At 42.3% G+C, this 16,973-nt stretch overlaps 1 protein-coding gene across 1 annotated transcript; it reads left to right on the top strand.

The window, feature by feature from the left end:
• The first annotated feature begins 2,048 nt into the window (after positions 1-2,048).
• On the top strand, positions 2,049-16,710 carry LOC311140821 (placenta-specific protein 9-like). The gene is made up of 3 exons (XM_084176064.1): positions 2,049-2,355; positions 7,829-7,920; positions 16,373-16,710. The coding sequence occupies exons 1-3, from the start codon at positions 2,292-2,294 to the stop codon at positions 16,526-16,528; spliced, it is 312 nt and encodes a 103-aa protein (XP_084032190.1). The 5' UTR covers positions 2,049-2,291; the 3' UTR covers positions 16,529-16,710.
• Positions 16,711-16,973: the final 263 nt, after the last annotated feature.

Here is a 16,973-nt window from a genome sequence, read left to right on the forward strand (position 1 = left end):
ATCACCGACAACGATGAGACAGCCTATAGGGAGGAGGTCAGAGACCTAGCCGTGTGGTGCCAGGATAACAACGTGACCAAGACAAAGGAGATGATTGTGGACTACAAGAAAAAAAGGAGGACTGAGCACGCCCTCATTCTCATCGACGGGGCTGTAGTGGAACAGGTTGAGAGCTTCAAGTTCCTTGGTGTCCACATCACCAACAAACTATCATGATCCAAACACACCAAGACAGTCGTGAAGAGGGCACGACAAAGCCTATTCCCCCTCAGGAGACTGAAAAGATTTGGCATGGGTCCCCAGTTCCTCAAAAAGTTATACAGCTGCACCATCGAGAGCATCCTGACTGGTTGCATCACCGCCTGGTATGGCAACTGCTCGGCCTCCGACCGCAAGGCACCACAGAGGGTAGTGCGTACGGCCCAGTAAATCATTGGGGCCAAGCTTCCTGCCATCCAGGACCTCTATACCAGGCGGTGTCAGAGGAAGGCCCTAAAAATTGTCAAAGACTCCAGCCACCCTAGTCATAGACTATTCTCTCTGCACGGCAAACGGTACCGGAGCGCCAACTCTAGGTCCAAAAGGCTTCTTAACAGCTTCTACCCCCAAGCCATAAGACTCCTTAACAGCTAATCATGGCTACCCGGACTATAAGCATTTCACTGTAAGGTCTACACCTGTTGTATTTGGCGCATGTGGCAAATAAAATTTGATTTGATTTGATTTGACTGACTGAACTCTAACTGGAACAGTGAGAGAAGAGATAAAACAGAGGCAAAGGTCATCTTTGACATACACAATCCCATCTACACAAAAACACACACGCACACACACAAGCACGCTCACACACACACACACATCAGATTTAACCCATAACCCCTTTGTTAGTGACAGGGAGGGATGTCTCTGCCAAAGAGTTAACCGGTATCCAGAGCTGACCTAATCTTTTGGCAGGACAATAGTGTTTTGTAGGGTCTATAGAATGCTAGGAGACGGGGCATGAACTAACAAACTGGGCATGGGTGCAAGCTGGCCCTCTTCCCCCACCAAAGGTCCTTTCTAATGGGCTGTGTACCACTCGGCCACCCCTTACCCTGGAGCATAGGGGCTTAGATGACTGGGAGGCTCTGTTCCATTCAGCACAGCTCCCTGTCTATCTGATGATTGCCGTTTTGGCAGGCCAACCACTGTTGTTCCTAGAAAGGCTATAAGGGGACCTGGCTGTGCTTCCCACACAACTCTCCTTGCGAGTGAGCGTCCTGTGACAGTCTCTTGACTGCCTCGTTTCTCTGTTGTTGTTGAGTTTTGGCTTGTTAGTGGTATGCGGTAATAACATGTCCCATAACTAACGATCTACATGCCCCCCCCCCCCCCCCCTTTTTTCTCTCTCTCTTCCTTCCTTCCTTCAATCCTCCCTCTCTTTCTTTCTCTAACCAGTGGACTCTCTAACCTACATTCTTGCCACTATCGACATTCATATCAATGGTCTCTGGTCAAACCCACCATCCCCCTCTCTATCCCCTCACTCACTTTTCCTCCACTTCTTTCCCATTCTGCTTAGCTCTCTATCTTCAGAGCTGCTTACGAGGCCAGACAGTCAGCCCCTTATGGAGCCAAATAAAGTCAAGCTTAATGCTTAATGGAGATAACCATGTTCACTACGAAAGAGCCTCTGCAATGTGTTTGTGCGTGTGTGTGTGCACGTGTATGTGCATGTGACAGTATACAAAAACATTGTACAAAATCAATTAAGGCAGCTGTAACTACAAGCATTCCTACAGATTATAAAGGATATGTTTTCTTCACGCTGAATTGACCCAGTGTGTCATTACACACCATACCGTTCCACAATGATTACAACCCTATCTTCATGCCCTTCATACTGTGTTAGTATGAATCCATGTTGGAGTTACCTTCACTGAAAAGAGCTATAGGAGTAAGCTCTGCTGAGGAGTCCCACCCTAGAAAAAACCCACCCCTCCCTTCACCCCTCAGCCTCAGCCCCCTCGCAGATAGAGGGCTTTTGTTCTGCATCTAATGTTTTCATTAGGAAACTGGGCGCAACCGAGGGAGAGAGAGTGAGTGCAGGGCAAAGAGTGAGGGAGGAGAGCGAGAGAGAGACAGAGAGAGGGAAGGAAAAAACTGCATACAGTCTAGATTAGCATTCAAGAGATTGTTGGCCACTGAATACACTGAGTATTTCTTTCTCTCTTTCTTTCTTCCCCATATTTCTCTCATTGCAAGCACCAGTTACAGACTCTACTCTTACCCTCCAGCTCCTCTCCTCCGCCATGACCCGCCCCTCCACCATCTCACTGGGACTTCTGCTCCTCCTCATTGGCTACACAGCAGCAGGTAAGGTATGTGATTGGGTGTGGCTGGGGTTAGAGGTCATGGGGGAAAGGGCAGGGGGCACAGCAGATGTGTAAACAACCCATAAATAGATGTGTGGTTCACTCTGTTAGATTCTGTTCTAAGTTGTTTGATAGAAGTGCTATTTTCGAAGTGACTTTGTATCAATGTGACTATGCAGTGGACATTAATAGTTATTTGTGCTTAGTAAATAGCTGCAAATCATTTTTGAAACAATGTGATGTCTAACCTTACATGAATTGGAGATCTTTCCACTGTAAAATGGGCTTGCTCTTCAAGGAATATCCATCTTTGTCATTCAGGATCTGTCAATGAGCATATAGGTTCAGGATGTGTGTGTGCGTGGGTGATGGTTGGATGAACATGTGTGTGAGTGTGTGTGTGCATGATATATATATATATATATATATATATATATATATATATATATATATATATATATATATATATTTACAGTACCAGTCAAAAGTTTGGACACACCTATTAATTCAAGGGTTTTTCTTAATTTTTTACTATTTTCTACCTTGTAGAATAATAGTGAAGACATCAAAACTATGAAATAACACATATTGAATCATGTAGTAACCAAAAAAGTGTTAAAAAATCTAAATATATCTTAGATTTTAGATTCTTCAAAGTAGCCACCCTTTGCCTTGATGACAGCTTTGCACACTCTTGGCATTCTCTCAACCAGCTTCACCTGGAATGCTTTTCAAACAGTCTTGAAGGAGTTCCCACATATGCTTAGCACTTGTTAGCTGCTTTTCCTTCACTCTGCGTCTGACTCATCCCAAACCATCTCAATTGTGTTGAGGTCAGGGGATTGTGGAGGCCAGGTCATCTGATGCAGCACTCCATCACTCTCCTTCTTGGTAAAATAGCCCTTACACAGCCTGGAGGTGTGTTGGGTCATTGTCCTGTTGAAAAACAAAAAAACATCAAGGCAAGGGGGGGCTATTTGAATAATATCACATATAAAATATATTTTGATTTGTTTAACACTTTTTGGGTTACTACATGATTCCTTATGTGTTATTTGATATTTGATGTCTTCACTGTTATTCTACAATGTAGAAAATAGTAAAAATCAAGAAAAACCTTTGAATGAGTAGGTGTGTCCAAACTTTTGACTGATACTGTACACAAACACACACACACACACACACACACACACACACACACACACACACACACACACACACACACACACACACACACACACACACACACACACACACACACACACACACACACACACACACACACACACACACACACACCAGTGGTGTAGCACAGTTTCCCTGAAAAACTGTTGCAGTGGACAGAGAGAAACATTTGCAGTTTTATATGTAGAGATCCTATTAAATTACTAGCATTCTAATTCTAATTCTAATTATATGGTTTTATAGCTAATCTCATGCTATTTTACACAGCCATGAGGCTGGGATAAGATATTGCAGTTTAAAATCTAATTTCCTGCAATAAAAAAATGAATCATGGCTTATGATGTGTTCACGGCTTTTGACATTATCGATCATAGTCTGCTGATGGAAAAACATATGTGTTATGGCTTTACACCCCCTGCTATATTGTGGATAAAGAGTTACCTGTCTAACAGAACACAGAGGGTATTCTTTAATGGAAGCCTCTCCAACATAATCCAGGTTGAATCAGGTATTCCCCAGGGCAGCTGTCTAGGCCCCTTACTTTTTCTAATCTTTACTAATGACATGCCACAGGCTTTGAGTAAAGCCAGTGTGTCTATGTATGCGGATGACTCAACACTATACACGTCATCTACTACAGCGAGTGAAATCACTGCAACACTTAACAAAGAGCTGCAGTTAGTTTCAGAATGAGTGGCAAGGAATAAGTTAGTCCTAAATATTTCAAAAAGTAAAAGCATTGTATTTGGGACAAATCATTCACTAATCCCTAAACCTCAACTAAATATTGTAGTAAATTATGTGGAAATTGAGCAGGTTGAGGTGACTAAACTGCTTGGAGTAACCCTGGATTGTAAACTGTCATGGTCAAAACATGTGTATACAACAGTAGCTAAAATGGGGAGATGTCTGTCCATAAGAAAGGGCTGCTCTGCCTTTTTAACAACACTATCAACAAGGCAGTTCCTACAGGCTCTAGTTTTGTCGCACCTGGACTACTGTTCAGTCGTGTGGTCAGGTGCCACAAAGCTGGACCTCGAAAAATTACAATTGGCTCTGAACAGTGCAGCACGGCTGGCACTTAAATGTACACGGAGAGCTAACATTAATAATATGTATGTAAATCTCTCATGGCTCAGAGTGGAGGAGAGATTGACTTCATCACTACTTGTTTTTGTAAGAAGTGTTGTCATGCTGAATGCACCAAGGTGTCTGTTTAAACTACTAGCACACAGCTCAGTCAATTCACAATCCCCAAGTCAACAGGGAGGCGCATAGTACTACATAGAGCCATGGCTACATGGAACTCTATTCCACATCAGGTAATTGATGCAAGCAGTAGTATCAGAAAAATGATAAAAATACACCTTATGGAACAGCGGGGACTGTGAAGAGACACACACACACAGGCACAGACACACATGATAAGACACACACTCTACACACACGTACACATGGATTTTGTATTGTAGATATGTGATAGTAGAGTAGTGGCCTGAGGGAACACACTTAATGTGTTGTGAAAAGTGTTATGAAATGTTATGTAATGGAATATTGTAAAGTGTATATAACTGCCTTAATGTTGCTGGACCCCAGGAAGAGTAGCTGCTGCCCCTCCGTGGGACCCCAAAGCTTTTTTTAAGGGGGGGGGGGGCTTTGGGGTGGTGCGGGGTGGTGTGCTACGCCAGTGACACACACACTCACTTCCCTGACAAGCTTTACCTGCAGTGTTAGGGTATTTTGGTTCCCCTCCATGTTGATAACCAAACCAGAGAAGCACAGGCTGTTTAAACTGACAGAGCAGGGAATTCTGGCATTCAACAGCAAACCACTATGTTCAGGTTACATACGCTGGATAACTATAGAACTGAGACAGCATCCACTGTGTGTGTGTGTGTATGTTCACTGTGTGTGTGCGTTTCTTTGTGTGTGCGCAAATGTACATGCGATCACGTGCTAAATATGCATCTTTCACAGATTGTGATCAATTGATGTTCACATGTGACACGTCTTCCTAAGAAAAAAAGTCCTTAACTATTGTAGTTTGCCAACTGGCTCATACACCCAGATTAATTTCATTTACTGAAAGTTAAGGGTCCATATGTCTGTAGTACTGATGCAGAGACACCTGGTATGTTTGTCCATTGAGAGAAATCTAAAGAGGAGCTCTATCTTACATTCATCCTTTGGGTTTCCTTGGCTTTAGTCCTGGATATGATCTGTTGTGTTGTAATGGAGCTTATAAAATTGTACCGCGGGATAGCTCCATAAAAACAGCACAACTGGTAATCCATGGCTGCTATTCACAGGGCACTGGAGGACAGTCATGACGCCGGAAAATGTGTGTTAATTTTTTTGACAGGCAGGGAATAGACAACTATAAATATGAGGCCAAATTAAACCCTCAATAGACTGCTATATATCAGAGAGGAAGAGGCAAAGCGAGAGGGTTTACTCCACCTAAAATCTGTCCACGTTCAGCAGGTCATTAGTTATTAAGCAAGAGAGCAGTTTTTGTATGGGGGGCAAGGAGAATTTAGTCAAGATAAAAATGTATTGCTATTTTGATACGTGAGGCATATTTGATCTAATAGAAGTTTCGTAATGCTTAGGTTGTTACGAGTGTACTGATAGAAGTGTGATGCACGTGACATCACGGCAACTTTCAGAAAAAACACTTTACTTCGGAGTTGTCCCTTTTTGAAATTCGAGACAGTCTATGCATATTCATGAGGCTAGCATAGCATCTCACTTTTACATTTTAGTCATTTAGCAGACGCTCTTATCCAGAGCGACTTACAGTTAGTGCATACATTTTCATACTGGCCCCCCATGGGAAACGAACCCACAACCCTGGCGTTGCAAGCGCCATGCTCTACCAACTGAGCTACAGGGGACTACCTGCCATTGAATACAGGCGGTTGACGTCAACAACCATCATCAAATGTTCAAAAAAGAATTCAAATAACAAGATGTATCTACCAATCCAAAGAGAGTAAAAGGTGAGAGCTTGAGAGCTTGCCGTTCCGTTAGGTGGACTACTAATCCCATTGTTAGGGAGGAGACATAGGCATCTCGTCATTATATCCAGTATCTCTGTATACAGTATACAGAATGTTGTATGTAACTGTCTTTGTCTTGTGTTTGTAATACCCTTTAGCGTGCACATAATGTCACAAATTAACTTTACCTAAGGGCCTGGGACAATATATAGTAAGTAAGAAATGTCTAGCTTAAAGACCTATGTTAAACAGTTCTGTGATGTCATGGAAACCAGATGCAACAGGAAGTGTGGCTGAAGAGAATAAAAAGGACACCATGCAATAGATTATGCATGGTCTATGCTCCACGAATCATTAAGAAGAAGCTTGTCTTCACAGACATACGGACCACACATCCCAGCCACATTCATCACATCCATCGGCAGAGACCAGAGCTTCAGCTCACAGACAAAATAGGGGGCTCTTAAAAAGGGGGTGGGTGGTTAATTGGAACCATGAAACCTGGATGGCAAAGAGAAAAAGCTGGTGGAACAATGTATATGGAGGTTTCTTCACCACACCCAACCCATAAAGGTTCAAGGTTGATTCAAAGTGTGACCGCCTCACGGTTCACATCCAGACAAAGGGTTGTATCAAAGCTATGCCATTTCTTGTAGTAGACTACTTAGCCTAAAGGTGTACAGGTAAAACACAGGCAGGGATGCTGCTCCTTAATGCTTACCCTGGATCAGCAGCATCTCCTCTAAACAAACTGGTTCACGTCCTGGTGAGAGTGAGGGTGAACTGATCCCAGCTCAGTTTGTGGCAGCGCAATGTCAACAGAATGGCATGTGGTCAGGGGTTGTGGTGAACTGGATGGCTGGGCTGCAGGCTGCCTGCAGAGCAGAGCTGTAGAGGTAAAAGAAAACACTTGGAACGGGCTGTGAACCAGTCAGAGGGAGAGCGAGAGAGAGAGAGGAAGGAGCAGGAGAGGAGACAAGGAAGACTTGTTTTGGTGACCTTTAGCGATTAGCTGGATGAAGATGTATAATGGAACTCAAGCTGTGGATAGAGATAGTAGACAGAAATACACTCTGTATTCTCAGGCCTAGGGAGGATTTGAGAATTTTGCTGTGCTGGGTATTGGGGTCCATACATACTACAATGTGTCCTATAGTCTAGGCTGTATGTAGGATACTAAGATATTGTAATGTAAAGATAACGTGTGTTGATAAAGTCAGAAATACAGTTAGAAATCATTTTTTATCGTATGGAAAATCATGCCTTCTGCTTTATGTTTTCCATCAGGACCTGAGTCTGAGCTCCAACCCAGAGCTGTTCGGTCAAGTGCCTGTCAGGACCACAGTGCTCTTCATGACAGACTGGATGTAGTGGAGAAGGTAGAGTAAGAAGCAATGCTTTTCACTGTCTCTTTCTGTCACACTATAACAAAAGAATATGATGGTGTTATAAAGCCTTCATAAACCCTTTATCCCTTTAACTGTCTCTTCTTGAAAAACATGTTGAAAAAATTATTTGACCTTACATTCCTATTACTAATAACTCAAATAAGAACTAGAAATATATATTTTTCAACTTTATGTTTAATTTGTAAATTACAGAGCTCTACCAGGTGGTTGAGAAGTCACATTAGAATGGCAATTTGCATAGAATTGTTACTCATCTAAAAAATAGAACATAAATTACTTAGGCCTGCTTCAATGGCTTTCATAAGTAGGCAAGCATTGTTAAATGAGGACTGATGTCAAATTTGAACACATTATGGTAATTTTGTGTGTCCAAAGATGAATATTCAATTACATTGAAATTCATGTGTTTTCAGGTAGTGTACAGTGCAATATCCCCTAAAATGGTTTTCTTGAATTTGAAATGATCTAGGTCAGGGATGGCCAACTAGCGGCCCCCCTTTTGTAGGCCCACAGATCAATTTCCCCAAAAAATTCAATTAAAATTAGGAACACAGTCAGTGTCTCAACTTACTGTTGAGAGTTAGAATAGTAGATACACAATGCATTTTGAAATTTGGTTGTGCATCAGCAGTTTTTCTCTTGTTATGTCAGTCACTGACAGTCACTGAATTAGCCCATGCCATCTAAACATTTTTTAGATTGGTAAATTCGTCTAGCCAGCTATCTACAGTGAGGGAAAAAAGTATTTGATCCCCTGCTGATTTTGTACGTTTGCCCACTGACAAAGAAATGATCAGTCTATAATTTTAATGGTAGGTTTATTTGAACAGTGAGAGACAGAATAACAACAAAAAAATCCAGAAAAAAACGCATGAAAAAAAGGTTATAAATTGATTTGCATTTTAATGAGGGAAATAAGTATTTGACCCCCTCTGAATCAGAAAGATTTCTGGCTCCCAGGTGTCTTTTATACAGGTAACGAGCCTAGATTAGGAGCACACTCTTAAAGGGAGTGCTCCTAATCTTAGCTTGTTACCTGTATAAAAGACACCTGTCCACAGAAGCAATCAATCAATCAGATTCCAAACTCTCCACCATGGCCAAGACCAAAGAGCTCTCCAAGGATGTCAGGGACAAGATTGTAGACCTACACAAGGCTGGAATGGGCTACAAGACCATCGCCAAGCAGCTTGGTGAGAAGGTGACAACAGTTGGTGCGATTATTCGCAAATGGAAGAAACACAAAATAACTGTCAATCTCCCTCGGCCTGGGGCTCCATGCAAGATCTCACCTCGTGGAGTTGCAATGATCATGAGAACGGTGAGGAATCAGCCCAGAACTACACGGGAGGATCTTGTCAATGATCTCAAGGCAGCTGGGACCATAGTCACCAAGAAAACAATTGGTAACACACTACGCCGTGAAGGACTGAAATCCTGCAGCGCCCGCAAGGTCCCCCTGCTCAAGAAAGCACATATACAGGGCCGTCTGAAGTTTGCCAATGAACATCTGAATGATTCAGAGGAGAACTGGGTGAAAGTGTTGTGGTCAGATGAGACCAAAATCGAGCTCTTTGGCATCAACTCAACTCGCCGTGTTTGGAGGAGGAGGAATGCTGCCTATGACCCCAAGAACACCATCCCCACCGTCAAACATGGAGGTGGAAACATTATGCTTTGGGGGTGTTTTTCTGCTAAGGGGACAGGACAACTTCACTGCATCAAAGGGATGATGGACGGGGCCATGTACCATCAAATCTTGGATGAGAACCTCCTTCCCTCAGCCAGGACATTGAAAATGGGTCGTGGATGGGTATTCCAGCATGACAATGACCCAAAACACACGGCCAAGGCAACAAAGGAGTGGCTCAAGAAGAAGCACATTAAGGTCCTGGAGTGGCCTAGCCAGTCTCCAGACCTTAATCCCAAAGAAAATCTGTGGAGGGAGTTGAAGGTTCGAGTTGCCAAATGTCAGCCTCGAAACCGTAATGACTTGGAGAAGATCTGCAAAGAGGAGTGGAACAAAATCCCTCCTGAGATGTGTGCAAACCTGGAGGCCAAATACAAGAAACGTCTGACCTCTGTGATTGCCAACAAGGGTTTTGCCACCAAGTACTAAGTCATGTTTTGCAGAGGGGTCAAATACTTATTTCCCTCATTAAAATGCAAATCATTTTTTACATGCGTTTTTCAGGATTTTTTTGTTGTTATTCTGTCTCTCACTGTTCAAATAAACCTACCATTAAAATTATAGACTGGTCATGTCTTTGTCAGTGGGCAAACGTACAAAATCAGCAGGGGATCAAATACTTTTTTCCCTCACTGTATATACTTTGCTTCAAGTGTAACCTCTCTTTCTTTGTATCTCTCACACACAAATAAATCTAGCCTTATTTAGTTTCACATTTCCGAATTTCCAGGGCAGACATTCCATCATCCAAGGAATTTGGGAGATTTCCCAGTGGTGTGTAACATTACTACTTTGTATCAACAACAAAAAAAATTGGATGGTGACACCAAAAGAATCTGCACGATTTCCTTTAAAGGAAATGTTTTTTGTACTAACAATGCCCATCCAAACTACTTAGCAGTGGAATTCACTCAGTCACACAAAAAATCCTCTTTGGTTCACACCGCCCAGGGAGTATTACTGTTGAGTGAGTATTGAGTGCGTCTGAGGAGAACCTATTCCCTAGCTATTCTATACTGTAGGTCATGGTTTCATAAACCATCGGTTGGGACCCAAAGTGGGTCCCGGGCATGTGATATGTGGGTCGTGAGTTATGAGAATACATCTAAAATAACAGACAATTTCTTCTTAATTTGGGTTGTTGGAGGACGATTTGGGTGATGGGAGGACGGTCAATTTTTCATTTGGGTCTCGAGCTGAAGAAGTTTCAGAACCCCTGCTCTAGGTGTTTGTATAGAATAGTTAAAACAATTTTATACCACAGCATTGTTGAATACTCATTTCTGATTGGCTAGAAGGGCATTCTAGAATGGACATTAAAACCAGATAACGGGACAGTTGGAAAATATATCAGGACAGTTGGAAAATATATCGGGACACCTTGCAATCATGACGCAATATGTGCCTACACATGCAGACCGTACTTCCTACAAAGTTACATCAAGCTAAACCAACAACTACACAAACTGAAATTGAATACATTGTAAACGCAGGTCCTCAAATGACAGCTTCATTAAATAGTACCCGCAAAACACCAGTCTCAACGTCAACAGTGAAGAGGCGACTCCGGGATGCTGACCTTCTAGGCAGAGTTGCAAAGAAAAAGCCATAACTCTGCCTAGAAGGTCAGCATCCCGGAGTCGCCTCTTCACTGTTGACGTTGAGACTGGTGTTTTGCGGTACTATTTAATGAAACTGCCAGTTGAGGACCTGTGAGGCGTCTGTTTCTCAAACTAGACACTCTAATGTATTTGTCCTCTTGCTCAGTTGTGCACTGCGGCCTCCCACTCCTCTTTCTATTCTGGTTAGAGCCAGTTTGCGCTGTTCTGTGAAGGGAGTAGTACACAGCGTTGTACGAGATCTTCAGTTTCTTGGCAATTTCTCGCATGGAATAGCCTTAATTTCTTAGAACAAGAATAGACTGACGAGTTTCAGAAGAAAGTTCTTTGTTTCTGGCCATTTCGAGCCTGTAATCGAACCCACAATTGCTGATGCTCCAGACACTCAACTAGTCTCAAGAAGGCCAGTTTTATTGCTTCTTTAATCAGCACAACAGTTTTCAGCTGTGCTAACATAATTACAAAAGTGTTTTCTAATGATCAATTAGCCTTTTAAAATGATAAACTTGGATTAGCAAACACAACGTGCTATTGGAACACAGGACTGATGGTTGCTGATAATGGGCCTCTGTACGCCTATGTAGATATTCCATTAAAAATCAGCCGTTTCCAGCTACAATAGCCATTTACAACAACAAATATTTTAGCTTTATTTAACTGCCATGCAAGTCAGTTAAGAACAAATTCTTATTTACAATGACGGCCTACGCTGGGCCAATTGTGCGCCGCCCTATGGGACACCCAATCATGGCCGGTTGTGATACAGCCTGGAATCAAACCAGGGGGTCTGTAGTGACGCCTCAAGCACTGAGATGCAGTGCCTTAGACTGCTGCGCCACTCTGGAGCCCAATGTCTACACTGTATTTCTGATCAATTTGATGTTATTTTAATGGACAAAAAAATAGTTTTCTTTAGAAAACAAGGACATTTCTAAGTGACCCCAAACTTTTGAACGGTAGTGTACTATGCGTTTTTGCGGCTTCACTTGAAGAAACTTTCAAAGTTCTTGAAATTGTCTGGATTGACTGACCTTCATGTCTTAAAGTAATGATGGACTGTCGTTTCTCTTTGCTTATTTGAGCTGATCTTGCCATAATATGGACTTGGTCTTTTACCAAATAGGGCTATCTTCTGTATACCCCCCTACCTTGTCACAACACAACTGATTGGCTGAAACACATTAAGACGGAAGTAAATTCCACAAATGTACTTTTAAGAAGGCACACCTGTTAATTTAAATGCATTCCAGGTGACTTCCTCATGAAGCTGGTTGAGAGAATGCCAAGAGTGTGCAAAGCTGTCATCAAGGCAAATGGTGGCTATTTGAAGAATCTCAAATATAAATCTATTTTGATTTGTTTAACACTTTTTTGGTTAATACATGATTCCATATGTGTTATTTCATAGTTTTGATGTCTTCACTATTATTCTACAATGTAGAAAATAGTAAAAAAAATAAAGAAAAACCCTAGATTGAGTAGGTGTGTCCAATCTTTTGACTGGTAGTGTAAGTATTTAGACCCTTTACTCAGTACTTTGTTGAAGCACCTTTGGCAGCGATACTTCTTCCATACTTCCATACTTCTCTGCAGATCCTCTCAAGCTCTTTCAGGTTGGATGGGGACCATTGTTGCACAGCTATTTTCAGGTCTTTCCAGAGATGTTCGATTGGGTTCAAGTCTGGGCTCTGGCTGAGCCACTCAAGGACATTCAGAGACTTGTCCCGAAGCCACTCCTGCGTTGTCTTGGCTGTGTGCTTAGGGTCGTTGTCCTGTTGAAAGGTGAACCTTCACCCCAGTCTGAGGTCCTGAGCGCTCTGGAGCAGGTTTTCACCAAGGATCTCTCTGTACTTTGCTCCGTTCATCTTTCCCTCGATCCTGACTAGTCTCCCAGTCGCTGCTGCTGAAAAACATCCCCACAGCATGATGCTGCCACCACCATGCACCATGGTCCTCTGTAGCTCAGCTGGTAGAGCACGGTGCTTGTAACGCCAAGGTAGTGGGTTCAATCCCTGGGACCACCCATACACAAAAAAAAATTATGCACGCATGACTGTAAGTCGCTTTGGATAAAAGCGTCTGCTAAATGGCTTATTATTTGGACTTGGTCTTTTACCAAATAGGGCTATTTTCTGTATACCACACCTACCTTGTCACAACACAACTGATTGGCTGAAACGCATTAAGAAGGAAAGAAATTCCACAAATTAACTTTTAACAAGGCACACCTGTTAATTGAAATGCATTCCAGGTGACTACCTCATGAAGCTGGATGAGAAAATGCCAAGAGTGTGCAAAGCTGTCATCAAGGCAAAGGGTGGCTATTTGAAGAATATAAAATATAAAATATGTTTTGATTCGTTTAACACTTTTTTGGTTACTACATGATTCCATTTGTGTTATTTCATAGTTTTGATGTCTTCACTATTATTCTACAATGTAGAAAATAGTAAAAATAAAGAAAACCCCTGGAATGAGTAGGTGTGTCCAAACTTTTGACTGGTACTGTATCCAAATGAATGTCAATAGAAAACAACTACTTTTCTGCATTTCGTGTTTTTATATTGACATTTCTTTCTATATATCCATAACAATTATGCTGATTCATGATTTCGACTGGGTGAGAAAAGCTGCCAGCCTATCTGTCTCGTCCCGACTCCTGACACGTTCATTACCATAGGACAGCTGGAGCTCGAATTTCAGTATTGAAACAATGTTGCAAATGTCGGAGAGACAGACAGCAAGGTTATTACAGATATCCACTGTTGAAAACCAAATGCTAGTCTAAAAGAAATGGGAGATAATGTCTAGATGCTTTTTACAGTGAAATCTAGTATATAAATTACCTGGATGAGCTGACGAGACAGTGGATTGCGCAGTCAGATGCAACAGAGTAAATAGGGATTTCAACGTAATAGATTTTGCCGGTGGTAACTTGTGGAATAGACACCCGCTGCAACGCGGTTTCAAACAATCAGCATCCAGGATTAAACCCACCCGTTATATAATTCCTTATAACGTACGGTATATTTGCACAGTAGAATTCAATGGTTATAGTTAATTCTTACATTCTATGTTTGAGCTGCTTTTGAAAGCAAAAGTCGAATTGAAAACATTATTGGCATTGTTGAATTTGATTTTCATAATGGCAAGCTAGGACTGATGGTTTGGTTAGCTAAACTGGTTCCCACTGTCGCTATCTAGTAAACTTGGTAGCTACTTCAGTGAATGTTGAACACATTTTTCCTGGCAAATGAACACATTTCTAGCGGCAAATGTGTTGAGTTATAGTCACAGTCACGACCTTTTATAAGCAAATTAATAATTTTGCTTACAATACTATAAGCACACATCTACAGGTAGAAAAAAAAAATAACATTATATACAGTGAGGGAAAAAAGTATTTGATCCCCTGCTGATTTTGTACGTTTGCCCACTGACAAAGACATGATCAGTCTATAATTTTAATGGTAGGTTTATTTGAACAGTGAGAGACAGAATAACAACAAAAAAATCCAGAAAAACGCATGTCAAAAATGTTATGAATTGATTTGCATTTTAATGAGGGAAATAAGTATTTGACCCCTCTGCAAAACATGACTTAGTACTTGGTGGCAAAACCCTTGTTGGCAATCACAGAGGTCAGACGTTTCTTGTAGGTGGCCACCAGGTTTGCACACATCTCAGGAGGGATTTTGTTCCACTCCTCTTTGCAGATCTTCTCCAAGTCATTAAGGTTTCGAGGCTGACATTTGGCAGCTCGAACGTTCAGCTCCCTCCACAGATTTTCTATGGGATTAAGGTCTGGAGACTGGCTAGGCCACTCCAGGACCTTAATGTGCTTCTTCTTGAGCCACTCCTTTGTTGCCTTGGCCATGTGTTTTGGGTCATTGTCATGCTGGAATACCCATCCACAACCCATTTTCAATGCCCTGGCTGAGGGAAGGAGGTTCTCACCCAAGATTTGACGGTACATGGCCCCGTCCATCGTCCCTTTGATGCGGTGAAGTTGTCCTGTCCCCTTAGCGGAAAAACACCCCCAAAGCATAATGTTTCCACCTCCATGTTTGACGGTGGGGATGGTGTTCTTGGGGTCATAGGCAGCATTCCTCCTCCTCCAAACACGGCGAGTTGAGTTGATGCCAAAGAGCTCGATTTTGGTCTCATCGGACCACAACACTTTCACCCAGTTCTCCTCTGAATCATTCAGATGTTCATTGGCAAACTTCAGACGGGCCTGTATATGTGCTTTCTTGAGCAGGGGGACCTTGCGTGCGCTGCAGGATTTCAGTCCTGAAAATTAAAATTATAGACTGATCATTTCTTTGTCAGTGGGCAAACGTACAAAATCAGCAGGGGATCAAATACTTTTTTCCCTCACTGTAAGGGATAATCAACTCGGGGCTCTATGCGTTCTCTGGAAAATAATGCAACTCTGTGGAAGGTCAGTTCCACTCCTCTAGCGTGTTGTGGAACACACCTTCCACTTAGTTCATTATTTTCCATAGAATGCATAGCCCCTCATTGATTATACCTTACATAACGGTTTTTTTTCTCTACCAGTAAATGTGTGCTTTTAGTATTGCTTTCTTTGGCAACTGTGGTATAAGCTGGATAGACAGCTTAAACAAATGCAACGGAATAAACTTAGCTGAACATAAAGAACGAACGACTGGGTCACGCCTAAAAATATCGAACTAATCTAACAAATGACTGGGTCACGTCTCTAGCAATCAAAAGATGAGAAAGTAGGAATTCGCTTATAAAAATGAAAATATCAGCGAAAAATACGTATTCCTACTGTGTGCTTTCATATTGTTTTCTTTGGCAACTGTGGTATAAGCGGGATAAACGCCTCCATTCTGTACATTACCTTGGAAAAATTAAGAACTCTGTGTCGTCCATTATTTCCAAGGCAATGTACAGAACGTCAGTTTATCCCTTACGTAATAGCTTCACCTTGATAGGCTACATAGAATTTTTGCCATATTTCTTACTATCCAATTCTTTCAGATCTGCACTCAGATGGGTCTAGGTTCTAGGGGTAGGACCTAGGAATCAATGTGAGTTGGGCTGATAATGACCCTGTCTGTCCCCTATATGTCCCCTGCAGCATGTAGAGGACACAGTCCAGAAGCTGGAGGCTGAGCTGTCTGTGCTGCTGGATGCCATAGAGGCCCCTGAGTGGAGCCCCCGGCTGGACACTGCTGGAAAACATGTGGTGGACATCCTGGATGGCCAGGGACTGGGAGAGGGGGGGGACTCCTGAGAGAGGACGAGAAGAGCGGAGATCTCTGTTGGGCGGCTATGCTACTTCACTCTGCCCTGATGAGGGTGCACCTGGCAAGGACAGACAATGAAAGACACTTTAATGTACAATCTTTGTTTTTCTGGAGTTGTAATTGTACACAGACTGTATAAAACAAGCCCTTTAATAAAGTGTAAACACAGGCTTAGTATGTATTCTGTGGTACAGTTGATAGATTCCGACACTAATTATTATTTGTCTGCATAATACACTCCTCTAATCCTCGGACACTCTCATTCTTTCTCCCTTCTTAGACTAAACCTGAATCCCTACACACAAGAGTAACTGTGTCTCAGCCTCTCAGGATGTTTACAGTTCTAAACCATTGATACTATGGTTTTATCTAGTAATGTATTCTGTTCTGTGTGGGATTGTGTCCCTTTCCTGTCCCATGCCTCTGTTCCAC

This window comes from Coregonus lavaretus (assembly GCF_964263955.1).
Source record: "Coregonus lavaretus genome assembly, chromosome: 1".
NCBI classification, from domain to species: Eukaryota; Metazoa; Chordata; class Actinopteri; order Salmoniformes; family Salmonidae; genus Coregonus; species Coregonus lavaretus.